This window comes from Chiroxiphia lanceolata, chromosome 5, assembly GCF_009829145.1.
Source record: "Chiroxiphia lanceolata isolate bChiLan1 chromosome 5, bChiLan1.pri, whole genome shotgun sequence".
Classification (NCBI taxonomy): Eukaryota; Metazoa; Chordata; class Aves; order Passeriformes; family Pipridae; genus Chiroxiphia; species Chiroxiphia lanceolata.
The window spans coordinates 30,285,811-30,313,173 of record NC_045641.1 but is presented as its reverse complement, the minus strand read 5'-3'; the positions used below and the strand labels follow the sequence as shown (position 1 = coordinate 30,313,173).

Sequence of the window (27,363 nt, the reverse complement as noted above, 5' to 3'; positions counted from 1 at the left end):
TCCTGAAAGTTCAAGCTGAAAAGAACATCTCGTGGTTTGGCTTTTAACTATCCTGCCAACACATCCCCAGGGAGAAATCTGTGATACAGCAATTTTGCAATTGAAAGAAGGACATTTGAAGAAGTGCTGAACTAGGATTTCAGAGATAATTTTAATGCAAAATGCTATATAGAACCAGAGCTGTAAGAGGAGCAGGTACAAGGCAAGAGGAAGGAAGAGGCTAGGCCTCTATGTGACCAGGAGAAACAGAGGCAGCTTTATTTGCCTTTTGGTCAGTGGGTGGTAAATAAACTCCAAGCTGGCCCACCCAAGTATGAAGATGAGGCACTTACCACGTTAGTAATATGAAGCGCTATGTCTGGTAAAAGGTGTGTTGGCTCAAAAGGCAACTGGACAAACTGATCAAAGAAAATTTAATAGTCTTAACTAACAAAGACCTCACTTCCTTTTCAGAGTTACTGAGCTGCAAATTGTCTAAAGCCATAATATTCCAGTGCAGTATCTCTATACACGTATCCTGTCCTTGCTTCTGTTCCTCAGCAGCCACTAATGGCTCACGTTCTGGCCCCAGGGCTGTGGAGACAACTCTGGTCTGGCTCACAACAGCCATTGTTACCTCCTGCTCTAAGGGGAGAACTGTTGCCCTTCCTACCAGGTTCTATTTAAAAAAGACAACTTTCTTTGGATCCTTAGCATTTGCTTTCGTCTTGCTGTTGTTTTCTAAAGTCTTACCTGGAATTCCAATAAATCACTCTTGCTTTTTTTCATTCATTCATACGTCCTTCTAGAGGTCACTAACTCATGTTACTGTTCTCCAGATCCTTAACCTGCAAAAGGTTGGCTGTTTCACCGAGGACAGTGATCCTCCAATGCCCTCCATGGCACTTCCCCCACTGAGAAAGGATATAGGCCAGCCATATTAGCCTCCCTCTCTCCCAAGAACACCTCCCAGGTGGAGCTGTCTTCACCCACCAGGAACTGTACCCAACTTCTCTCACCTCCAGTTCTATGAAACTAGATCATCCCCTTACTCACAAATAGCTTGAATGACTTTAAGTTACTGATTTGTGTCCTAGAAAGCTTTACTATAGTAGTTAACACAAAGAATCATGGATTCTAGGATAGTTTAATGTTTTTCCAGGGAACAAAGGAAACAGAAGTTGACTACTCTTATCCCATTTGTGTCTATAGGTGCTGGCTTTACTGTATGAAGACCTCAAAAAAAACCCTGAGGTGGGAAAGGGAAGTTCCTTCTCCTTGCCCCATATGTATTTAAAACAAAATATAGTTACCACATAGGTTAACTAGTTTTACCTAATTAACACTTCACATTTTCATTCCTCACTAGAATAATATTAAACAAGTTCAAAACTTTTTTTTAATTGTATGAAACGGTAGCTGACATGCTTCATTTTCAGTGAAGGAAGGAAAACTACTGCCAAAACCTCGTTGCTGAGAGCAGCACTGCAAATAGTCACAGTCTAGTATGACGGAACAGGAACTCACATGCTTGTAGCTGAGATTTTCCTAATAGTTAAGACTATCACAGTTGGTGCATGAACAAAAATGTTCTACCACACCAGAGGTGAACAGAGCTGACGGGGGAGTTACTACAGGACAACACTACAGAGGTATTGCAGCTCCAGGGAACAGTAAAAGCAGACGTGATCTAATAAGAAACCTTCACATAACAGCTGGAGATGTTTAAAACTGAAAAATGCCTTCAGATTTTACTGTGATTTACCTTTATAGCAGCTTTTTTCTCCACAAGCCCTGGTTCAGAGCTGTACAGCTTTATTCCATTAAGTGAGGTTAGCATAATGTTATTAACAGAAATGCAAGCAACAGAATATGATGATTATTTCCAAGGCTCAGAAATTTTAACAGCAGAAAGAATCATCTCCAGTGATGCAGAGTTTTTATTTATGTTAACAGCTTTTTACAATGTATACTCAATAATGCTAGAAGCAGTTTAGGTTGATCCCTTTTTCCACATTAAGATATCAGTTTGAAAAGGCAATACAAAAATGAGTTAATAGCCAGAAATTTCATTATATAAATACATTAGAAATCAAATGCTTTCTACAAAGAGATATATATCCCTGAATACAGTCACATCTTTGATAATCATGGAATTTCAAATTTAATTGTAGGCCAGACTATTTTCCTATCCCTGAGCTGTCAAGAAAGTCCATGAGGTGCAAAATGGGTTTATATAAAATATTATCTTTTATTTCAATTGTATCATTTTCATACTTGGTCCAAAGTATCTGGAATCTTACTAGTCACTTTCATTCCATTTTTAGTCTGCTTTGATCTGTCCATGTTCCTATTTTAAAAAGCTTTCCATTTTTAGAAATGTATTTTAATATTTAATTAATATGTGTGCATATGTATATTAAAAATAGCTTAATTATTTGACTAGGGAAAATGCACAATTGGTCTTAACAGCGTAATTCCAACCACTTTAACAAAAGAAATCAACTGTTTTTATAATCCATAGGGAATCCTCTCCTAAAATACTAAAATACTCAATCCTCTCCTAAAATAGTCAAAGTAGCTAAGAGTCTTCCTATGAATAAAAATGGAATGGTTTGTCATCACAGAGTTCACTGTAAGAAAGCATTTGCAAGTGCAAATACATTTGCACTGCAAGATTATTATTTTGCTCAGGAATCACTGAAATCAAAAAACAACCTAGAAAATGTCTTGCAGTATTTATTTGACTAAATACTAATGCCAAGAAGACTTTTTGAAATATAGTCACATTCACTAACACTACCAGACCATTCGTGCTCATATGGACTCTCAAGTTAAAATCCTAAATAGAAGTTTGTTCTAAATGGGTAATGCTATTGTCTTTTCCCAAAAAGACAACACTAAGCCCCATTTATAGCTATTATATGGTTTTGTCTTCAGTAGAAGAACATCTAGTACACCTGATCAAGAAAGCAATTTGCAGAAAAAAAACATTCTGCCCTGTTACAAAGTCTGCCCTTTGTAGAAGACATACTTGAAACTTGGAAATAAAAAGAATCAAATCGATTCCAATATGGAAGTGCATTTAAAAAGCTGTGGAGAAGATGATGCAATTTGTTAACACAGAAGAAGTTCTCATGTGAAGGGCCCAGTGGCTAAGGATATGTGAAAGGGCTGCTCAGTTAACTCAAAGAGGACAGGCCAACAGCACAATCTTACTTGTGTCCAGAAAGTTCTGGAAAGCAGAAAAGCTGATAATGCCACATTAATTGCTAATTAAATATTTGCTACTGGTGTCTACTCCATTACAAAAACATTTGTGTATCAGAAGAAACACATGTCAAGTTTTAATCTCTTGGAGATGCTGTTGGATCTGCAAGAGAACAGAGAGAAATATAAATGACTGATACTGTAACCACACATGAGGACACACAACACACACACACTCAAAAAAAGCCATTTATCTGAAAGACTACATACCATCTTAATGTCTGGCCTTCTGTTTTTTTTGTCATTCAGACACCGATCAGCAATTGAATACATTTTATGAACTGAAGGTACATCCCAGTCACTCATCTTTTCATCAACATAATCCTCAATAGTTGCTTCCTCATCCTCAATTTCATCTTTTATACTTAACTACAAGACAGTTTGAAGCAATGAGCAGATAACATTGTAAGGATCTGAACAGCCTTAAAAAATATAAATGAACTATAAATTTTTATTTATCATTTATTTTATTGTACATTATTTTAATTAACATCATAAAGCAATTTTCTTCAAGCCACATTATACAGGTTTAATTTTTTCCCACTTCAAGGCTCAGTTTCCTAGTGTTGGCTGTTTTTTAAGCAAAGCATGATCAACATAAACTATTTATGTTTACCTACAAATATGCAAGCTTAAGTTTGTATAATTTTTCCTTTTTTGTCACATTTATAAAGTGACAAAATGCCTTCTGTTTCTAGTCTCAGTGGCTCCTGTATCTACTCTAAAAGGAAACTTCTAGACTGAAATCAAATTTTAAATCTCACAGGTTTAGTCCAAAAGTCTCCAGTTCCAACACACTTGAAATGTGGTATCTGTAGTAACCCATACTTCATTTGCATTTCCTTGAACAGTAAGAAATAAGAGGCAACGAGTAGAGGGAGGTCGTGCCTTCCTCCATGGGTCAGTCTGAAATTGCTGACCAACTACCTCAAAATTTTCAAAGCTGGGGATACCATATGATCTTACACTGACCATTCTCTTTATGCTGCCAGAAGTACTTCACAAAGATAAACTGTACTAGTCAAATCATACTTCATATTCCTTTTTAGATCCTATCTGTGAAAAAGCCTGCTTCAAAAAAACTGAGTTCTCCGAGGTCTTTACATGCTCAACAGGATAACTATTATGCTACTCCAAAAGATATAGCTTAGAAGGACAAAAAAAAAAAATCTATTAATAATACACAGGTATTTCTAAAGTTGTGGAAGAAAGTGATCTGCTATCAAACAGTATGGAACATACGAATCCAGACCTCAATGCTATTTCAAACTTAGTAAATAAATTAATCTTTATGTAAAAAGTATTTTAGGAAAACCTTGGATTAAAGAGTTCAGAACATAATTTTAAACTACATAAAAGACTAAATTATGAAGAGCCTTGTAAGATTTTTAATTCAAGAGAGTGAGCTGAGACATTAGTTTCCTAAGTAGTAAAAAAGAAGAGGAAATTCAACCCACCCATCACTCTGCAAAAAAGCCCTTACATTTCAAACTTCACTAACCAGGGTTAAAAACACAAAGTATTTGCAAATTATTAGTAAAATTGAAGAAGATGGAAACTGATATAGAACTATAAAGAAACAACTGAGGTGAACAGTTCAAAATGTTCCAGGGAATGAAGAATTATCAAGGTATCTGGGAGTAGGCTAATAAAGCACAATGGTATTACAATAAGAACCAGTACCAAACCAAAGAATTTCAGTATCAAATTGGAAGATGACAGCCTTGAGGGGTGAACAATCTACCAGCCAAGAGATAAAAGTTTCAGACTCACCTCTAAGACAAACAGATTATTGACATAAGGGCTGCTTTCACAACTACATATTTTGATGACTAATTTGATTGTCTCAGACAGAACCTGTTAACTGACTGATTTCACATAAAGTAATTCTGGAGCAGGAGGAGGGGAGGAGAAGGCAAAAAGAACATACCAGTAACTGTGGCTCTCGGCTTTCATCTACTGGAGGGAGACCCGTTATTATTTCCAGTAAGACCTAGGAGGAAAAAAAAGCCGAAGAGAAAATGAAGCACAGAATAATCCTCAGCACATATACCATTTGCAAGAAGTAGCATGACCCTCAGACTTTCAAACAAACGCTCCCAGGATCTGTGTTTGTCCGAAGATACAGTCATCTATATAATTAATTGATGTTGCTGTTGTTGCTACCTTTATTTTCAATGACCATTATTAGCAGTGTGGCTTACGAATTTCAATGCAAGTTTTTCTCACCCTATATGATGTTCCTTCAAAGCAAGGTGAAAGGATTTCCAAACTATTCAGACACAGTGTTTGGCCTATCTTCTCATGAAACTAAATGCCATGAAGGAAGTGGTCAAGAGTCATTAGGGTCTTGGATCTATTGGATTCATTATCTTATGGGTATCCATTAATTCATGGAATGGATTCATTATTCTGCCAAATATTAAGTTCATGTCTTTTTTGTACTCAAGTCTAAGGCAAATCCCACACGGACATTGTACTTTTGATGCTGAAATATAGTAAAACACATTAATTTTGAACCATTTTCTTGATTTTCTTTTTCAGCCTGAGTTACACTTTCGTGCAATACTAGGCAAGCAGAAACAACGTTCCACATCACTTCAAACTACATTTAGCAACAACTTGGAATATTATTTTACTCTGGTCTTTCACATAGAAAAATCAACATATTCAAATGATTTTAAAACAATCAAAGTTTAGAAACACTATCTTAAGAAAACACCTATTGGGAAAAAGGAGAAGTATAGCCCAGAGTAGATTATTTAATTTCAGATATTCTTGATTTTGTACACTTTTATAATTTACAAAAAAAAGTCATATACTGCTTTCCACATTCTACTTACTACTCCAAAACTGAAGACATCAGATTTAGGTGTTATCTCTCCTCGCAGAGCTTCAGGCGCCATATAGGCTGCTGTTCCAACAATTCTTTCAGTCATGACTGTCTGTGTGAACGTTACAGATGCTCTTGCAAGGCCAAAGTCAGAAATTTTGGGTATGTATGTATCAGTTAATAAGATATTTGCACTGGGGGAGAAGGGAGGGGAAAAAAAAGAAAAGAGAATTTTCCAAACCAGTACAATAATTACGTTTTGTAACAGACTAATATCTCTTTAGTAACCAAATGCAAACCTGCTATTTTGACTGCCTTGAAAGCTATTTATACATAATTCATATAGCAAATTATGTATGAGTAGTTTTGTTAGAAATTGCTCAATTTCAAAATCGATTTCTCTAAGTAAATCAAGAACTGACAGCCAAGATCCATCCATATTTTTTATTGTGTGTGCACGTATTCACACATAAAAACCCCCACTTTCTTATAAGAGACCAACATGTTGCACTTATGTTTTGGCTTTAAGAAGGACAATAGAGAACACTTAGCTCTGATCAACTTGTAGTGGATCACAGCATGATTCTTATAGTCTAAATCTCTGCTCAGAACTAACAAAAGCAGTTTTTTATACCTATTATCTAACACTATGTCAACCATTACAAATTCACGTGCCAGAGGAATACTAATACTCTTATTCTTGCCTTGGAAGAAAACCAGAACACTTATTACTGCTAGAATAATATATGTGCTGTGTTTCCACTTGATCTCCAGCTTTTACTTTCTGTAAAAAAAAAAAAAACAATCCTGACAAAGGAGGCTCACCTCAGAGACCTTAACGCTTTCAGAAAATACTCAGTGGGATGAATTACAGCATTAATCTACTAGGTTTTAAACTTGTAGCACTTGGAACCATTTTAAAGTCACTTAATATTTCTGTAATCCTCATTTTCTGTCCTCTTAATGGAACTGTAAGAAAACCACATAGCCTGATACAATACATAACACTTACTAAAAACTTGTATTTCTAACTTCCCCTTGCTCACCAAACCTTAACAAAATTAACACAGCTGTAAGTTAGAACAGATTACTTGGTGTTAGAACTGCTGTAAATAATGCTAAATATAAGACTGCTACAAAAGGCCAAACGCTAGTCAAGGCATCATCCACCAACTGGTTTCATATTTAAAGCTCAGCTTCTAAAAGGAAGAAATCTGAGCTTCTTTTCAAGTTGAGTAAAGTCCAAGAGTGGTCATTTTTTGGATACATCACAAAGAGCACAACAGAAGCAAGTTTTTCTGCAACTGTCAAGCTTCAAGAGAGAAACGAACTATTCCTTTGGCATAACCAAGTGAAAAAAAACTATGAACAACTGTGAGAACACCCATTCAATCATGTACCCTCTAGCCTAGAGAAGCTGTTCTAGTGCCTGTGTGGTTATGAATGGTCTCTACATGTCACAGCAAAATACAGACTGAAGTTAATCTTCTTAGATATCTGTCTCTTCATTTAAGTTTTACCTGTAAGTGGCAGCACTATTAATAACACCAATCGAATTTACTGAACTATTCACACTACAAGTTGCAAAATGGAATCCAAACAAAAAACAAAACCCAATTCTGTAACATGATCAACTCACAGCAGTTAGAAGGGCAGAAGTAGCGTAGGGTAAAAAAGAGCACACCTTCCAGTCATTACACTTCTCCAGAGGCTTAAGCAGGGAAGAAGGAAGAAACATTGTCAAAGCAGCAAGCACATACATGAGGCAGCTGAAGAAAAGGCTTGTTACTCACAAGCTGCAAGGTCCCAAAACTGAAGATGCCTATATTTAGCAGAGGTGCCAGAAGCCAGAAAGCTGTTGAAACATTCATCCATGACACCCAATCAGTCAGCTGCTGCTTCTTAACCCTCAAAAGGAGTAAGGCATTTGGGGCTTTTCTTCAAAGACTTGGACTAATTTTTAAAAAGACCAATACAATGAACTGTAGCAAGAAAGGGGAAACAAACAAGCAGACAACAACCCCTTCACCCCCTAAAAAAAAACTCCCCAAAAAACCCAACCAAAAAAACCAACCAGAAAACACAACCAAACTCTACAACAAAATCCTCCCTTTTCTGAGCTCTGATACCCCCTAGAAAAAAATTCTAGTATAACAAACAGTGAACATTATCATTGAAGAATCTGAACTTCATAAACCTGACTGAAGCAATTTTACTGTCTTCATAAAAACTAGGAGTAAATCAAAGTAGACACTGAAAAAATATTCTAGGAAAAGGAAAAAAAAGTGTGGGTTTTCATCTGAAAAATTCCCTATTTAAAAATTCATTGTTTTCCAACAGCAGCTTATTCATTAGCAGCAGTTGTGAACGAACAGAACTTTCTGCATGTTCTTGCAGCACTCAAATAACTATCTGATAGTAACAGATTACGATACAAATTACAATTTACATTACATTTTACAAATTACATTTATAATACAAATTACAATTACAATGCAAAATCTCATGGCTGGAAAGCTGTCCAGTGGCTAAGGGAGCTGGGGTTGTTTAGCCTGGAGAAAAGGAGGCTCAGGGGAGACCTTATCACTCTACAGCTACCTGACAGGAAGTTTAGCACGGTGGAGGTCAGTCTCTTCTGCCAAGTAACAAGTATTCGGACAAGAGAAAATGGCCTCAAGTTGTGCCATGGGAGATTCAGACGGGATATTAGGAAGAATTTCTTCAACAAAAGGGCGGTCAAGCATTGGAACAGGTTGCCCAGGAAAGTGGTTGAATCACCATCCCTGGGGTATTTAAGATGTGTAGGTGTGGCACTTAGAGACATGGTGTAGTGGTGAATGTAGCAGTGCTGTATTAACGGCTGAACTCGATGATTTGCAAGGTCTTTTCCACCCTAAACAACTCTATGGTTCTAATAGCCTCATAATTATCTATAGAAGTCTGTACTGGTCATGTCCTTGTGGTACAGACAAGATTACGGTGATAGATGTCACTTGCAGAAAAGATTGTGCCCTTGACTGAAGCAACGCTTTTTAGTTTGTTCTCTCTAAAATTATTTTAACGGGGAAGAAAAAAAAAGAAAAGGAAAAAAGAAAAAAGAAAAAAAGTGAAAATGCAGCCAGCAATAGTCTGCAGCTTTTACCTTTTAATATCTCTGTGAATATGATTATTTTCATGCAAAAAGTTGATGCCATTTGCTGTACCTTGAACAATTTTACATCTTGTATTCCAAGAAATTGGTGGAGTGTCATTCTTGGTTAAGAAAAGAGAAAGGCAAGTAAAAAAGTGAAAATTATATATATATATATACACACACACATACACACACATATATATATATGTGGTCACATAAACCAAAACAAAATTTACAAAACCCTCATAACCCAAAATGGACTTCTTGCTATGATTTGTTGTTTTCAAGTAAATCATTAAAAATACCACTACCATACCTTTCTTAATTGACTTGGGCAGATATACATGCATTTGTCACATTCTGTTCTTTCCCTGCATTTTGCCGTAGATTAATTCACCAGTTGCAAAAAAATGTTCTTGGTTAATATTCAACTCTGACCTTACAAGATCAGCTGCCCTGCAGAGAATCTACCACACCTTCCACTTCACTCTGGCACTGATACCAGAGCCTTTTACCCAAAACAAATAGTTCAAAGCAATCCACAGCTTTTACTAACAATGAGAAGTCAATCTTCCAGTGGTTTTGGATTTACCACTTCTCAGGAGTTTAAGTTTTATTCGTGTCACTAACTAGGCCTTAGAAGTGAGGACACCTACATTTCAAAACCACTTCTTAATCTTGTCAGTGGCCGAGAGAAGAGGATTACAGTATCTCACCATTCCATCACCTCCCTCGCCTGCTCAAAATTTAGACAAGAAGATGACATAAGCAAGAGTCCATGCCCCAAAACACATCCAGTGAAGTCACAAAATGAAGTTATCAGCAAGAACATCCAGTAAGTACATTCCTCACCTATTTGACCTTATCAGGAAAAGATTCTTTCTGATTTATAGATTCTGATTTAGATTTTTTTATTTATACTGTAAATCTGTCTCTTCTTTGTAAAGGACTGTTTAGTACAAAGCAGAGTTTTTGAACTCCTTCAACAAACTAACATGGACACTGATCTACTAGCTTAAGTCTGACTTACTATTGGTATCACTCTGTCTGTCCTTCATAGACAGAGTTGCCTTATCAAACCAAAGCAATTTATTATTTATTAAAAGCCAAGGCTAGAAGATACACCATTTGATTAAATCAGAATAAAACATTGCATTTACACAAAACAATAATTTAAAAAAAATGTAATTCCCATTTATTTAGAAAGAGATATGTAAACTGTGAGCACTGTGTTATAACCACTATCACTAGGACAATGAACAAAGGGTAATTTTACAATCCAGAATCTCAAGAACTAGTGGAGAACATGCCAACTTTAGAACTGTGAACAGTACTGCAGCACCCTTTGCACTGCTTCACACAGGCACAGCAAGTCCAACCTCCTGTGCTGCTTCAGGTACTGGTACATGACATTGTATTATCAGACTGATTTGATTTTAATCTATCTAAACAATTTGAATAAAATGTTATTGGAAGAATACTTTTTATCATATTTTCTTCTAAAACACAAGAGCAAGTAGCAAAACATCATTTGGCCATTACAATTCAGTACTGTTTCAGAGACATTCCAAGGATACTTATACTTTAGCAAAGAAGGACAGTTAGAGGCTAGAAAAGATTTTACTTACCAGACAAGCAAGTCTGTCAAGCAATGAACCATTGGGCATGTATTCATACACCAGACAAGGCTGAGCACCATCACTTGAGAAACCAAGTAATTCTACTAGATTTTCATGCTGACACCTAAAGCAAAGGATAAAAAAAAAAAAAAATCTGTTCATATATGTTCTGAAAGACACTGAACATTTGAGGAAAATACAAAGCAGAGGGAGCTTGGTTCCCAATTACTTGTTTCAGCTCTGCTGCACACAGCCAAGTTTCTGTGGTGATGCTTGAAAACAAACATAGTCATGCTGTACAAGAAACATTCTCACTTACCATGAAAGTTATCCTAGAAATACAGAAATTGTATAAGACTGTACTCACTTTGCCATCATGTTTATTTCTTGTTCAAATTGCTGCTTCAAGTCCTGAACACTAACATCGACCATCTACAAAAGGAAGTTTTTGACGTTAATATCACTGGACATATTGAAATGCACAGCTGTTAATTAAAAAAAAAAATGGAATCGTAAACCTTTCTTTAGATGTGTTACATGTAACAACTAGTTAACTGTTTATTCAGCTCAAAAATGAAGTATCAGAACATGACTTTTAATTCCTTGGAACACAGCATTATTGGACAAATAGATCCAGTTTCAGCACAGTCACCAATCTACCATTCACTGCATGCTCATTATAAAATTAACTTATTCACACAAACCAATGGTTATGAAGACTAAAATTCTATGGCAATACCTATTTAGCTTGTGAATCTTACCTATACGAATCTGAAATGGAAACATCCTTAGCAACCCTTCCCTTGTGCCACTTCTCAGCAGGGAGAGCACTCTGCTCTTCCTGACAACTTGCCCGAGCCACTCAAAGGGAGCTACAGAGAAGGTGAGAATTGTTTCACACGACTGTGCCAACTCATTCATGGGACTACAGGATAAGGTTCTCAACCCAACTAATATTTAACATGGTGACACTTTTTGAATTATATCATTCTACACTTTCCACAATAAGCAAGATAAGTCTATACTATAAAGTAAACTGTCATTAAAATGAAAAAAACCCAGGAAACTCACAGCAACGAGCTTCTTGACAGCCACATTTCTGCCATTGATGAAGCCTTTGAATACAACACCAAAGCCGCCTTCTCCCAGTTTATTACCTCCAGATGATTCTGGTCGGGCATCAAAATTATTTGTAATGTTTTCCAAGTCATGAAACAAAAAATTATGGAAATCTGAAAGACATATTTGACATTTAGCATAAAGCTCTGATTTCACTTAAGGAACAAGTGTATTGAATAGTTTCCTGCTTCGGTTCTATTAAAACAAAAACTTGATACCACACAAATCCTGACACAGTGGAGCTCTACTTCCAGATTTGTGATGAAGATACCAGAAAAAAAAAGGCAGATAAATAACTAGCTATGCATAATTTTCTTCACAACTAGCACTGTAGCAGCCTTCTGATTCTATTTCTTGTTCATACTTGTAATACAGGTAATAGAAATTAAACATGCTGCAGATCACAGAGAGAGCCATGCTGCCTTAGATGTAGAAAATACACCTAGACCACATCATGTTTCTGGCAGTAACACAAAAGTGGACCTTTAGGAAGGAATAGATCAATCATACATTCTCCTAAAATGCCTACTTTAGTCATCTTTTCTCCAACAGTCTTAGTGATTTCTGACATATAAAATCCAGCTTTAAAACATAAGATGCTGAACAGTCTATAAAATAAGCATTGGAAAAGGGCAACAGGATTATATGTGGCACAAAATAAATTGCAATGTAACTAACAGTCAAGTCTTCCATCACATTAGGTGACTTGTTAGCAAGGTGAAAGATGCTGTTTCCCATAAATGCACAATGATAGGAATAGAGTCATCACTCTTATGCATTTGCTGTAATTTATTTCACATGGGGTGAAGGACAGATCACCAAAAAAAAAAACAGTACTTAATTCTAGCAAAATAATTGCCTACCTGTGTTACTGGACTGTGAACTGCTGGGTTTTTGACTTAAGTGGGAAGGATCTGAATGTTGCTTCTCAGTACCCTGAGCTAAAACAGGCTTTATAGATGCTGCTTCTTTTTCCTGTACAGGTAGTTGTTTCTCATGTATAGGCAAAGTTTCCTGTGAAGAAAGAGGTAATGTAACTTCTTGTGGCATCCTTACAGGTTCTGAAAATGGAATTTAGAAAAAATGTTAACTACATTAGAAACCAGAAAAAAAACATGTAATATTAATGCCAGTATTTTTTAAAATTAGGAGACACGTAAGCATCATGAGAAGGTTATATTCTGCCACCCTGTGTCAACTCCAGCACTCCTACTGAAACTTGGAACTCATTTGAATTGTTATTACAAGTAATAGAAAGTATATCCATTTTGGGTTATTTTGACCCAATCCTTTCTGATTTTTTAGTTACTATCAAGCTCTTTAGCATCTTAGAAAACTGAGAATACAGTACAAAAATGTACAAGAGTAATAGTTACCTTGAAGCAACAGGCTTGCTGGTGCTAGGAATTGATTTCTAATCAGCAGATCCACAAGATCAGCAACTGTACAGTTTGTTGTTCCCCAGTCAAAAAGCAACTCACATGTAGGACTCTTTCCCATTTGTACAAATGCCTCAAATCTCCTTAAAACATAAATTAAGACCAACATTAAAAAAAAAAAAAAGTGACCTGAAGAAAGGAAAGAGATTAAAGGCAAATTACCAAAAAAAAAAAACCCACACAAAAACTGCCCAAAAAACCCAAACCAAACCCCACATAAAAAAAAATTCTGAAAGTACTGTACAAATTCACTAATCTTCTAAAAAAGCAGCTAAAAGCCATAAAAACATTCAAAATCAGGGGAAAATATTAGAAAATATGGGAAAAACTAAGGTAAAAGCATGTATATGTGGGTTCAGCATCTTTGTCCGGGACACATAATATACTGGCACATGGGGCTAACAGACAAGAGACAGCGGGTAAGTCAGAGCCAGATCAAATGGAAAAAATTCAGTGTTTTCTGTCCATTTGGCATTCACACTCCATTTTGAATGTTTGGAGATGGGCATTAAGCAGAAATTGGGATCTAGTATTCTGACTGATTTACTACTATTATAGAAAGACAAACAAAGATTTAATGCTAACATCACTAGAAAAGACAGGAAACCCAAAATGATAGATACAGTATTTAAAACCTCACAATCTCTGAAATAGCTTTGGGATTCCTTCCACAAGCCCTTCAAGCAACAAGGTGTTCATAAAATACTGCAGGCATTACTTCTTAATTAAACTTGTAGATAGCCCTAGGTCTGTCTACTAACATTTGTTGGACGTTTTCTTGGGAACTGTGAATTGGGAGTTATAGCTCAGTAGTCTCTCGGGCACAATGAGGTCAATCTTTACTGGTCTGTAGGATACAGTTACACAGCCAATGCTGTATTGCTAAAAATACATGTCTGTGGCTGTAACTAAGGCTAATTTCCTTAGTCAATTTTTCTTGGGCTTGTCTAAAAACTGAGCTACAGAACAATTAGGAGTAATTACTTTGAGTTCCCTCAGGAAACGGCACTGTAAGACACGAGTACCTTACTTTTATAGCACACAAATTACAGCAAGTTACAGTAATGGGATGGAAAGCGGGACGGACACCGGTACGGGACAGACAAGGCAGTTATGTTAAACAGGTAACACACGAGGTTACGCTACATGACTTTTATGTAGGACCTTATATGCATCTGGCTGTATCTGCCTTCACCGGACGGATTTGTTATATCCATGGCGAGCCTCCTCCAGCCCTCCTGCGGGTCGATGTAGTCCGCCAGCCGCCTCACGAGCCCGTAGCTCAGGCAGCGGACGAGCGTAGAAGCCGTCACGGGCTCGCCCATCCTCAGCTCCTGGGGACACGAGTGGCGCCGTCACCTGTCGGGGTGCCACACCCACATCCGCGCCCGCCCGACAACACCCGGCCCCGGCCCCCGGCCCGTCCTCACAGTCGCCTCCCGGCCCGCCCGCGGCCACTCCCCGCGACGCGGCTCCCGCCCACCATTCCTAGTAGGCGGGAGCCCCCTCCGCCCCGCAACCGGCGGCAGGAGCCCCCTGGAGTCCCCTCACCGCCCCCGTCGGTTCCCGGCAGCGGCGCCCACACCCCACCCGGGAGCGCCCCGGCACCGCTTCCCCTTTAAGAGGGCGGTGCCATCCCCCGGTGGCGCTGACGTCACCGGCGCAGTGAGGGGAACGCGGAAGCGCTCCGTTCCCACGCCGCCTCCCCATAGGCTGTTCGGGGTGCCCCGCCCCTCGGCGCGCAACACGTCCGGCAGCAGGGAGGGGGGTTCCTTCCTTTCTTCTCTTTCCCCCCGGACCTGTGTGAGTTGGTACCGTCCTTGGGACCCTTTTACCGTGGGGGGGAAGTCGTGGCGCCCCCTGGCGGCCCTACCGGAGGCTCGCGGAGCCGCGGCCCGCCCGTCCTGCCTCCTGGCCTCCATCCCTGACCCCATCCCTGCTTCCCGGCCCCTATCCCTACCTCCGTCCGGCCTCCATCCCTACCTCCCGTCCTGCCTCCCGGCCTCCGTCCCGGACCCCATCCCTGCCTCCTGGCCTTTATCCCTGCCTCCTGGCCTTTATCCCTGCCTCCAGGCCTGTCTCCCGGCCCCCATCCCTGCCTGCCTACTCTCCTCCCTCCCAGCCTTTCAGCATCCTTTCCAGTAGCAGTTGTTACTATCCGCCCTCCTCCCTCCCCGTTTCCCATCCGCTCCCGTTGCAATCGCGGCGTGCCCGGCCGGGGGCAGGGCAGGCCCGGCCATGCTGCCCTCCTTCAGTTACCTGACCGAACACACCGGCTTCCGCGGCACCATCAAAAACTCCCCCGCCGACTTCGTAGTGACAGAAATAGAGGTGCCCGAACGCTTCCTTGGGGACAGCGGGGCTGAACTACCTAAGAAAACCAGCGAGGCGCTGCCGGAGCAAAGCGCCCCGTGCTCCCCCCAGCCCAAACAGCGAAGAGCGGAGGCCCCCGGCCCGGGTGCCCCCCTGTGTCCCCGGGGGGCTGCGCCCGGGACCCCGGAGCGCGACCCGGGCCGGGCAGGGGGCGGCTGTGCTGCATCCTCTGGCAAGAAACAGCGTGAGGGAGCACCTGAGCTGAAATCCGGCCTCGAGGAAGCCAAACTGGAGTCTTTACTCGGCAAACCCATGAGCGAACTGCTCAATAAGTTTGCTTGCGATCTGAAGGAAGCGTGGGGCTTGGAAAATAATCCGAGTGCTGGCACTAGGGAGCTCTCGCTAGGACCCAGGCTGGATAAGAAAAGTCGGGCTGATTTACACAGTGCTGTTAGGCAGACATTCCCCTTTTTAGTCACTGTTACAAAAGACAATGAAATGATTGTAAAAGGAAATGCTGATTACAGAGAACTTTGTCAGTTAGTGACTGAAAAAGAAACAAGTGATTTCTTTAAATTTTTAGATGCAAAGCTAGAAAATTCGACTTTTTCTTTTGAGCCTGATGGAAACAAAGAGCACAGAAAAGTAGTTCACCATTTTCTCAATAGAAAATTCGGAAAACTTTTAGAAACAAAGTCTTTTACTGTGACAGATGTCAATGATCAGCCAAATATGTCAATAATGGTACGGTTTCGAGAAAAATGTGGGTCCAGAAAAAGGTCTGCTGGTGGTTCACAGGAAAAACAAGATGTTTATACAGGTAAATACTACATTTTTACTGAAGATGGCAGGTATTATGCTGTTCTGTAGTAAGACAAACTGAATCATTCTTCTATGACGTGTAGGCCCGATTGACTCATTGTTTATGCTGAAATAAATCATTATCAATGTAGTGTAGTTACATTACTGGAGAATGACATGGATGAACCAAGTTACTGCAGTGATTTTAAATGAACTGTTCTGTGATAATGGTTACAGTTCTTTTGGTTGTAGCACTAACTGTGGTATTCTCGGTGTGTTAACTTTCCCTTGAAAGTAATTGGGTGATGTTAGGAGGTGTATCTAGATGTTGGACAAGTTAGGTCAAACATGATATATGATCTCATTCCTACAAGCAGTTGGTTTCTGATTTAGAGAATGTTTCTAGAAATACATCAATGCATGTCTTTTGAATTGTGTTTCATTTACTCAGGTACTGTTTTTAAAGGCAGCGGGTTTTTGTGGTTGTTCTAAGTTTTGTGTACTGTGTCTTTAATTCTTTCTTTCTGTGCTGAAAAAGTCCCATTTCCTTTATTTTTGTGGTGTGGGAGGACTGTTTCTTTGCAGTTTCCATGCTATTACAGTTTAAGGGAAAGAACCTGCTCATCTATCACAGCAGACCACCTGTATGATTTAGAAGTGCAAATTCCTAGTAATTTTGAGATGATTGTTTCAGCTTTCACCCTTCAGAAAGAAAATCTAGAAACACTAGAAGCAATTGGCTTGTTGGCGGCAGAACTCGACGTTCTTCCTTCAGACTTCAGTTACACTGGCATCAAAGATAAGAAGGCTATCACTTTCCAACCTATGGTTGTGAAGAAGGTGACTCCTGAGAGGTACTTCGAATCTGAGTGCATTCAGTTTAGCACATAATTTTATATGTTAATAAGTATCAATCTGGTACAATGTTGTGAAATGTTTTTACTGATGTGTCTTCCCTTTGCCTATATTGGAGGATAGTGAAAATGGCTTTAATATTTTGTGGCTTTAGGGAATATGCAGCTTAGCAGTGGTCCCCCAGTGGGGAACTTGGAGAAAAGTGTTGCCTTTCTCTGTATTTTTTGTAATGCAAATATACTGTGTTGTCTGGGACAGTATTCTTGCAATTCATGTTCATGGGATCCACTTTACAATTTCTGAAATACCATCCACTACCTGGAATTGAGAAGAAGCCTATGCTACAGAATGCAACAGGTTTCCACATACTGTCAAAGTATTGTCTTGTAATCCCCAGACGACAGCTTAAATGCATTATAGTGCTACAAAACTAAAGTAAATCATTACAAATGTACTTTGGACAGATGCTGTCTTTGAGTGTTAAGTATCAACTTCTGCCATATTGTCCAGTTTAGAAACATAGGACTAAATAAAGAAGATATCACCAAACCTGAGGGAAGGAAATGCATTCTGAACAATGTGTTTGTAATACAATATGTGCCTTTCCGTTCCTCATTTTTGTTACTTTTTGTAGCCAAATGAGTGAGGAAAAAAATATATATTGTTTGCCATAGTAACAGAAAAAAAATTCCTGAGTCAAAACCATAACTTATTTCTTCCTCAGCTTTAACTTTCTAGTGGGCTTTGTTCATAGCAACAAAGTGCACTTTAGGAATGAAGAAAAATAGAATTTATGGTTTCAGGATTTATTACTAACCTAAGTATACATCAGTGGTAAAATTCTACTGCAAACTGGGCTGTAGGGCCAATTGTCCAAGAGATAATTAGCAAAACTTTGCTTTAGTGCTTAAATGACGAAGCAAAACACGTAAATGCATTCAAACCACTACTGCAACAGAAGAAATAAATGAATTTTATAAGTAAACAATTTATAAAGTTATTAAAATACTGCTTAGAATGTAAGATTTTATGCTGAAACTTTCCTTTAATTTGGATTACTTATTTACACATAAGAACAAACAGGTTGATTGGATATTTTAAAGGGCACATACTTGAACTGTCAGCTGTGTTTCCAATTACAAGCATATCAGAGAATCAATGTGCAGGGAAATTATGTTTTGGAGGGGTTTTCGTTTGTTTTTTTTTTTTTTAAATTAAAATAAGGGGTTTAGAACTGAAAAGTAAATAAATGACTTGTTTTTCGAAAAAAAAAAGTTAAAAATTCAGGGTAGTTACCTTGAGAAAGTTCAGTTAATTGCTTCATTCCAATATATGTCAATATCATATAAGTGCAAATGATGCAAACATTTTAAAAGTATTTCTGGATTATAACTAAATTTTAAGACTTCTAGCTCTGTATTTGTTTTGGTTTTCTCATAGTAGTCTGTTTTACATCCCATTTTATTTTTTAAGAGCTTTTTCATTCTAATGCAAAGGTGAAGAAGATATTTATTACAAGTTGGATAGCTTTAGTAGAGGATGGTTTGTAATTTCTCCCACTTATTTATGTAGGTTGAAAGAAATTGGAAACAAAATGGAAAAAAAGGGCATGAGAATATACAACATACGTTCAACCTACCAGCACCTCAGGCTTGGTCAGCTGAAAGGCAATCACTTTGATATAATTGTGAGAGATCTCCAAAAGCACAGTCACGACTCTTCTGCAGATTTAAAAAAAAGAATATCTGAAGCAATGGAAAATGTTGAGGTAAGAAAAGCCTCATCGTTGCCAATAATGAACAGTTTTAATTCTTTGCTGTTAAAAAAAAATGCTTTTAAGGAAAATGCTTGTAATAGCACAATAATGGCAATATTTCCTAATTTTGATGCTTCTTGTGGTTTTATGTCATTCCTGCATTATTTATGGAATCAGAAGTAAAACTGTCTTCCAAGAAGGGACCACAAGTGAATTCATTCTGTGTTATGGACTACAGACCGCAGAGTGGTGCAGCAAAAGACACGGGGAATTCAGTAGCAAATGAGTATGGATATATGAGCCATTGCTGCACAGACCTGAGGCCAAAGTGATGGGTTTCACTGCAGGATTTGAAGGGGGAAAGGATATAGTTACTCATATACACAATACATATGTCAATTGGTTGCCTTCTTTGGTCATGTGAGGAACATGCACGGTCTGCTTGGGTGAAGAACTTTCATGGCATGAACACACATAAAATACCCATATCAGAGAAGGAAGATCCCTTGAAAATCAATGGATTTTCATTCTGTTATCCTTAGTCCCTGAAGAAAACTCCATCATCAGACATTCTTAAACCACTAAGAAAAGTAAAAGTAAATGGAAAGGAAAAACTGTAGGTGTTTTTTACAGCATTAATTTTCTTGCTCTATCTTTCTAAATAATAACTATAGTACAATTTACTTTAAGAAGATTAATCCAGGAATAAAGTCTTGAATGAAAACTATCCAGTGTGCGTAAGCAAAATACATTACATGTATTTTGGAAATTAATTTTATTGTTGAAAAAAGCATTCAACCAGTACCATAATGCTTTTCTCTCTCTCTGCTCCATCTGACTTGATTTGTTTTACTGTTTGGAAAATGAAAAGAAATTCCTACGATTGTGTGTCTTGCTTTATTAGATTTGCCTCTACTGGTCACGTGATGAATGACGAAACAGGATGTGTATTAATCCAAACTATGGATTTTTCACCTTCCATGAAAGCAAAATTGCATATGGGACCTATGAATGTCCACAGCAAGGTTATATAATTTGAATTGAATAACCATTTCCAAAACAAATACCATATGTTTCTTGCTTGTCTACTCCATGTATACTTACTGTTTTCTAGAAAAAGGTGTTCTCATTGGGTCACGTGACTGTAGTTTTACTTCTCACGTGTGGCCTAGAACTCATCAGGAGATTTAAAATCCCAATTAGCAGAAGTATTCACTCTTGGCCTTTATATTACAATAATTATAGAAATTATATAATGTGGAAAAAATTAGTATTTTTAAGAAAAAATGTCCAGCAGTGTTTACTGTTCATTGCCTGTGCTATGCTGCATTTGCCTGAGTAGCAATTTTGTAATCCAATGCATATAAAAAGCTCGATTATTTTGACTTGACCTGTAGTTGTATTTATTATAATTAACTATATAGAAATAATATTGTTTCACTTAGCTGAGTTTTTTTAATGATGCAAAGACAACAGTAGAACTTGATTGTCTTTTTAGATGTTTCTAAATTAAGTTCTAAAATATTGTAATGAATCATGAGTAATGTTTTTATGTATTATTTCTGATTAAAAAACCCTGTTTGTGTGCATTTGGGATATAAATATAGATATGTGTGTTGTATGCATAGTCTTACTAATGGTACCTGGTACTTTCATGCTTTTAACGTATTTATTCTTTACCATTCTAGACAAAAGGTTTTGTAAATTACTACGGACCTCAGCGATTTGGACAAGGACAAATTGTTCAGACAGATCAAATAGGATTGGCTTTACTGAGTGAAAAAATGGTACTTCCCTTTTGTAATTTAAATAGTTACTGTCAAGACAATTTCACATTACTGTTGCAATGTCTAGGGCTAGAGTTGTCCTTCCCAGTGAACAATTTCATTTGTGAGATAAACCCACCTGTGTGCTGGAAGCAATTGCCAGATCAGTTTTGATAACGTAAGCATGAAGATCTTCATACTGAAATAAATAATCTTTTTTTAAGCAGCAGGTGCAGATTTAAATAGTTCAGGAAGTGATTTTTCTGTCTGTGATTGGAACGTGATTACGATTGTCTTCATGCCACTTGGCAGGGAAGTGATTGCATTCCATACAGGGTTTCAATACTGAAATGAAGTAGTCTTTATACAGTGTTTATTCATGGTTCTGATTGCCTCCTGACTTTGAGCTGGACCTCTTTATCCTGCTTGGGGTCTGTTTACTTCTTAAAAAAGTCACATAGGTTCATAAGAAACAATTTGCTTTTTCAATACCATGGTAATTTATCTGCTATATAGAAAAGATTGCTGCTTTCCATTATTCCTTGGCTACTTTCCCAAACTCAGTTCTGAGTGATTGCCCCTATGTAAGCTAAGGAGAGCTTACTTCTTAAGTAATAATTCATAAAATAAATATACTTTTCAATGTATATGATACAGTACTTGGCACAGATCTAAAGACGAACCGCAGACTACAAAGTCAAAAGGATACCTGAGTATCCTGTTCTTCTAATCTTGTTTTGATTCTAAGAAAAGTCAGGAAAAGTTATCTTCCAAATATAAGAATCAAGATTTGAGGGCAGTCAATGAAAGTTAGTGTTGATGTATCTGACACTTTGAATTCTGGTATGCTGGCAGTTGGTACCAGGTGCCAGTCCCTGGGTAGTAATGTTTTAAATCTCTAGTCTTAACTCAGTTACTTTAATTTAAAACAGGTAGGAACTACTACTTATATTAAAAATGTGCCACTATGTGTTTGCACAGTCCAATATGGAGGAGAACAAGAACCAGATGTCACAGGTCAGTATAAGTGCAAGCAAATTGAGTGGCTCCACTGATATTGCAAGTAGCAGAGATTACTGTAGTGTTTTCCTTGTCACAGTGTCATCTAACCTGATATAGATCAGTATTTAAAAAAAAAGGAAAAAAAAAAAAGATGATTGTCCCTCTGTATGAGACTGTGGAAAATGTTCAGTCTAAATTTTGCATGCAGCATGCAGGAGGGAAAGAGGGGCCCTTCCTGTTCAGGATAGAAGGATGACAGTTTAAAGTGGAGAAGTTTTAACTGGATGATCAAGAAGAGTGACTGATTTTTCACAGAGCTTTGAAAACTGTCTTGTGTCTTGATGACTAAAACTTGCCTTTAATTTGAGAAAGAACACAACACATTGATCTGCGGTTCATGGCATTTTCTGTGAAAGGGAGAATTTGACTTTGCCCTTAAAGAACTGATACAATTTTGAGACCTTGCAGAATATATTGACAGAACTGGATGCATGATTGTCTGTATAATTGACAAATAGTTATGTTTAACTGCAAAAAAATATAAATTTTTAATATTCTTCTTTAAAGGTGGAAGCTGTGAAGTTGTTCTTCACACCTGAAGATACTGATGATCCTGTAAACAATGCAAAAAGATACTTTCTTCAAACTGGTATGTCCAGTTAATTTGTCCACATATTTATTGTGAGAGAGTAAGGTGTTGCTGCACAGGGAGATACTTTTTATTTTCCCACTGCTTTATGCCACTTATACTTTATTCTGTGGAACTCCGTATAGTTGCACACTTAAAAATTAGATGAGAATGAGGCCCTAAATGTACAAAATAGTGGAAAATTAATGTACTTCAGGTGCAAGACAGTATAGAAGCAAACGCTGTATATCACAATGCTGGAAAAGACTAAGATCATTTTAGCAGAGGATTTTTGGCCTCCTTCCATCTGTCTGCTTTTGGACTATAAACTTATCCTTCCTAATAAAAGAAGTAGACAGGAATGTGGTACCCAACTTGACACATCTACTCTCTTTCTGTCTTGACCTAAAATCAATAAAATACATCAAAAGCAGAAGTATGCTAAGTGCTCTGTTTGCCATATTTATTGCTTTTGTCATTCAACTGAACTTTCTGTCCAAAACTAAAAATTTGGACTTGCTCTCAACTTCAAATATATTTTTTCTTTTCAAATATCCCACATCTATTAGCCTGCTTACCTATCTATCTGTAGATTGATAGAACAACTATGATATATAGCTTCAAATGACACACATATGTTTCATTTCACAAGAAAATATAAGATGAATCATTCTTTTCTGTACATTGCTGTATGATGCATGGAAAGACATTGATGTGGACCGTGAAAGCAGCTAATTGCCTTTTCCTGAAAGCAAAAGGTAAAAGGCTATGCAAAAGGCCTCATCAGGTATTCACTTGTAATGAGAAAATACGTAAACCTTAACGTTTTAAATATACAACATTGGAATAATTTAGTACGAATCTGATTAAATGTATTTTCATCTTGGTTGAGGCTCAGACTTCCCAGTGGCCAATGTAATTTGTGCCCTTAAAATAAAGACATGTTTTTACCCACTGTGAAATACATATTCTCAAATGATGCAAAGTAGTGGTCTAATGTTCTTTCATAGCTTAGTTTTTACTTTGTTACCTGATCTAAAAAAGCCTTAGGAGTGATGAAATAAGTTTCTCAAAAAAAAAGGCAAACTAGACTGAATAACTGAATGACAACTATTTTAATTTATACTGCATGAAATAATAAAATTCATGGGACTGTTGATATCCATATTAGATGAAGTTTGTCTAACATGGCATGTAGAAGGAAAGGAAATAATAACCTAATGGCTTAAAGAGGTTGGACTGACACGGTTTTTTCCTACTTGATTATTTCATCTTCTTAAGTGTATTTTTTTCTCTCAGGTAATATGTGAAAAATCAGGGATTACTTACATGGTTATTTTTGTTTATATCAGAAGATGCAAAGGGCACGCTCGTGATGCTGCCAGAATTTAAAGTAAGAGAGAAGATGTTGCTACGAGCTTTAAATCGCTATGGTGTAAATCATGAAGGCTGTACCAAAGGATGGCTCAACATTCCTCATTCCTTGCGCATATTCTATGTCCATGCTTATTGCAGTAGAATTTGGAATGAAGCAGCATCATATAGGCTGAAGATTTATGGCTTAAAAGCGGTTGAGGGTGATCTTGTCCTCTCAGAAGAAAGTGATGAAAGCATTGCTCTAAATGACAAGGTGAGTCTTCCCAAAGTAGTTTCTTGTAAAAAAAACCAAACAAACAAACACAACAACAACGACAAAAAAACCAAAAACACCCCACAAAACCAAAACAAAACAAAAAACCAAACAAACAAACACAAAAACCAAAACAACGACAACAAAAAAAAACAAACCAAAAAAAACCCAACAAAACAAAAACCCCACAGACAAAACAAAACCAAAAAACCCCAACCAACTTAATACACTTGAATGCATACTCAGACATATGCTAATGCCTTTAGTTTGGTTCATTCATTAAAATATTTAATATTAGTGAAAACGTTGAAAAACATAATGTAGCTTTTTTTGTTGTACCATAAACAGACATAGGAGCTAGACATATATTAGCTTTTATCTGTTTTGGCTGTTCATTTTATTCAAGTGGGAAGAAGGAACAGAATGTCAGAATTGATACATGTGAGAATTTATGCTCTTCTTAGGATCTGACTGGGGAAAACCTTCAGAGTGGACTCTGGGTGTGCCTGTGTTACCAATCAGTGCAGATCTGAGTCTCACTCCCAGCTCAGGCTTTCCCATTATATATATTGCTGAGTGTAAACCAATGGTGAAAGGTGGCCTCAGATTGAACTGGTAATCTCATTGCAACTACAAAGGCAAAGCATGGTTAGCACAATTTCACAGATAGTGGGTCTAAACTATTAGCAGTTATTCTATGTAGAAAATATAGCAGTCTTCTTGGGAAAGTAGTAAGGGGCCAGGAAGTGCTTCTGCTTGCCCACAACACAGCCTGGAAGCTGTGCATGGAGCCGTGGGTGAGCCAATGAGCAGAATCCAGCACTGGAGTGTCTGGTCCCAGGTTTTGGCATGCTGAAGTCAATTCTGAAGCCATCTCTTCTTTTAGGGTTGGCATACCTTTTCCTTACTGTGAAAGCACTTGGGTCTCTTCTCCCAAGTAGCAACTGATATGACAAGAGGAAACGGCCTCAAGTTGTGACAGACAAGTTTAGATTGGGTATTAGGAAAAATTCTTCACCAAAAGGCTTATCAAGCACTGGAAAGGCTGCACAGGGAAGTGGTTGAGGCACCATCTTTGGAGGTGTGTGATGAGGGTTTCGTTGTGGACTTGGTGGGGCTTGGGTTTACAGCTAGACTCAATCTTTTCCAACTTTGATGATTCTATGATTATATCTTCCTCCTGATCATCGTATAAATCATAGAACTGTGCAGTGTTTTACTGGAGAATTAACAGGTGTGTGAATAGGCAGAATGTAATAATTTCTTTTGGGTGAACCTCTTACAAATTTGAAGGCAAGAGCACTTGGAAGATAACCTCCAGTCCCTATGGAGTGGCTTCTGTTTCCACTGAAATTTTTCTTTAACAATATTTTTGAGAATAAATGTTAATAAAAGAGTAGATCAAATGAAATTAAAAGCAGAGGTATCAAATTCAGTATTGAGTTACTGAGTTTTATGTAGATATATTCCTATTTAATATAGAACGTTTTTCTTCGTATTTTTGCTTTTGCTGCTGCAAAAGGAGTTGCACTGACTTAGTTAACTTCAGATTCAAAGAATATTAGTGGTAGCTAGCATCAGTAAATATTTAATGCAATACCATCTATCAGTAAACTGATTATATTAAACATATCCTAAGATTTTTTCCATCCCTGAAAGAGTTTATTGTCCTTGTAGCAGTCAAATAACCTTAGAATCCTTTACAAGTTTGGGAGTACAGCGTATAATTCCTAAAAAACTAGTATATGTTTTTACTTTTTAAAAAGTGGGTGCTTTTTTCTTAACTTCTTAAATGTCTTGTCAGGTTCATGTAGTCACTGCTTCAGAAGAGTCAGCTAGAAAGTATTCTATATACCAGGTAAGTCTGTCTGAAAAATTCTGAGTTATCTCTTTATTTGATTAAAATGTTTTGTTTTAAATAAAATGTGATTAATTTAACTGGTGTATTCTTCTTCCCTGCCAGAAGGCATATTAAAGAAAACACACGTAAACTAACCTCCACTCTCATAACAAATTTACTTTGTAATGGAAATAAGTACAGTGTCATTTGCAGTATGGCAATATTTATCATGAAGCTGAATACTTTGAAAAAATTTCAGTCTACTGGCAAAAACTTTCAAAAATAGTTGACGTTCTAATTTTTGAAGGTTTCAGAGTGCGTACTTTTGTAGTCTTACATGGCAGCTGAATGTCTTTATTGCTGTATCTTTCCCAACAAGCAAGGAAGTTATTTTTAATATATTCCTAGTTTGTTTTAGGAATCCTGATACATTGATTATTTTTTCTGCATTACTTGCATTTGAGATACCTGCAGCACTCTGGTTTACTATTTCAGGCCCTAAAACACAAGGTTCAAAAACATTTGAAATTGTTATTACATGTATTTAAAGAAGAAGGGGTGTTACTTCAAATATGTTTGTTGTTTTGTTTTTTTTTCTTTGAAGGTGGTTCTTCCAATGGTGGGACATAGTATCAAGTATCCCAGTAATAAAGTTGGAGAGTGGTACCATGAAAGACTTTCTAAGGATGAACTGGAAATGTGCAAATTCAGAGTGTCATCATTACAGCTGAATATACCTGGATGCTACCGACTCATTTTGAAAAATGTTCAGAATCTGTCATATTTTTTGGAAGGTGGTGAAAAAGGGATCAAAATTGAGGACAACCATCTGAATGATTTAAAAGTCTCTCTTCATATATCATTTGACCTTGATCCTTCATGTTATGCAACGGTCTGTCTGAGAGAAATAATGAAAGTGGACTTTTAAGATTCCACTTAATGAAAGATTGCAGGAATATTGTTCAATGTTTATATTTTATGTGTAATGCCAAGAACATAAGGGAGAATAACAGGTTCAAATCATGAACAGGAAAAATGTGTAGATTGAGATTCATAGAGATTAGGAAAAAAACTCACACAAATCCTTTGGAATACTCAAAAAACTATCCAAACTCTAAATGCAAAGCCTTGAAAGCATTGGAGTAAAGTTGTATGTTATACCAGGCAGATCTAACAGAACTTAAAGAAACCATGGGCAGCTAGCATGAATTTCCTCTTTGTGTAGATATCTGACTTGCAGAGTTAAATCCTGGAAAAGTATTTGCAGCAAACAAATGTATCTTGTTTTTCATAGTATTTTTCTTTAATGTTTTATACTAAATGCTGTTCAAGCAATAATGTTAGAAGTTTGCAGCCTACATGTATCTAACTGAAAAGTTA

The 27,363-nt window shown here is 37.5% G+C and overlaps 2 protein-coding genes across 6 annotated transcripts; one reads left to right on the top strand and one right to left on the bottom strand.

Moving 5' to 3' along the window:
* Positions 1-132: 132 nt before the first annotated feature.
* Positions 133-15,839, bottom strand: IRAK4 (interleukin 1 receptor associated kinase 4). Of its 3 annotated transcripts, none has more exons than XM_032687172.1 (12): positions 15,652-15,839; positions 14,557-14,726; positions 13,330-13,475; positions 12,817-13,014; positions 11,906-12,066; positions 11,202-11,266; positions 10,844-10,958; positions 9,225-9,334; positions 6,093-6,276; positions 5,180-5,242; positions 3,460-3,618; positions 133-3,352 (listed from the first exon to the last, which is right to left on the bottom strand). In XM_032687172.1, the coding sequence occupies exons 2-12, from the start codon at positions 14,715-14,717 to the stop codon at positions 3,320-3,322; spliced, it is 1,395 nt and encodes a 464-aa protein (XP_032543063.1). In that variant the 5' UTR covers positions 14,718-14,726; positions 15,652-15,839; the 3' UTR covers positions 133-3,319. The 3 variants fall into 3 exon arrangements, with proteins under 3 accessions (XP_032543063.1, XP_032543061.1, XP_032543064.1); XM_032687170.1 differs by lacking the exon at positions 15,652-15,839 and adding an exon at positions 14,944-15,064; XM_032687173.1 differs by lacking the exons at positions 14,557-14,726; positions 15,652-15,839 and adding an exon at positions 14,423-14,548.
* PUS7L (pseudouridine synthase 7 like) lies at positions 15,516-27,363 on the top strand. 3 transcript variants are annotated; one of them, XM_032687168.1, is made up of 9 exons: positions 15,651-15,723; positions 16,289-16,525; positions 17,201-17,360; positions 18,934-19,129; positions 20,806-20,904; positions 22,453-22,534; positions 23,866-24,143; positions 25,948-26,001; positions 26,588-27,363. In XM_032687168.1, exons 2-9 carry the CDS (start codon positions 16,438-16,440, stop codon positions 26,909-26,911), a joined length of 1,281 nt encoding a protein of 426 aa, XP_032543059.1. In that variant the 5' UTR covers positions 15,651-15,723; positions 16,289-16,437; the 3' UTR covers positions 26,912-27,363. The 3 variants fall into 3 exon arrangements, with proteins under 3 accessions (XP_032543058.1, XP_032543059.1, XP_032543060.1); XM_032687167.1 differs by having other exon boundaries at positions 15,516-16,525; XM_032687169.1 differs by lacking the exon at positions 15,651-15,723 and having other exon boundaries at positions 16,404-16,525; positions 17,215-17,360.

What these genes read in the sequence shown, in the direction of transcription:
- PUS7L (XM_032687167.1), top strand. Translation starts at nt 15,631, where the DNA reads ATGCTGCCCTCCTTCAGTTACCTGACCGAACACACCGGCTTCCGCGGC. An exon ending in CTTTACTGAGTGAAAAAATG is followed by an intron (nt 20,905 to 22,452) that starts GTACTTCCCTTT and finishes TCTTCTTTAAAG; the next exon opens with GTGGAAGCTGTGAAGTTGTT. An exon ending in GAAAGTATTCTATATACCAG is followed by an intron (nt 26,002 to 26,587) that starts GTAAGTCTGTCT and finishes TTTTCTTTGAAG; the next exon opens with GTGGTTCTTCCAATGGTGGG.
- IRAK4 (XM_032687172.1), bottom strand. Translation starts at nt 14,717, where the DNA reads ATGGGCGAGCCCGTGACGGCTTCTACGCTCGTCCGCTGCCTGAGCTAC. An exon ending in TACAGCCAGATGCATATAAG is followed by an intron (nt 13,476 to 14,556) that starts GTCCTACATAAA and finishes TTATGTTTTAAG; the next exon opens with GAGATTTGAGGCATTTGTAC. An exon ending in CTGTCAAGAAGCTCGTTGCT is followed by an intron (nt 11,267 to 11,905) that starts GTGAGTTTCCTG and finishes TTCCTTTTGTAG; the next exon opens with ATGGTCGATGTTAGTGTTCA.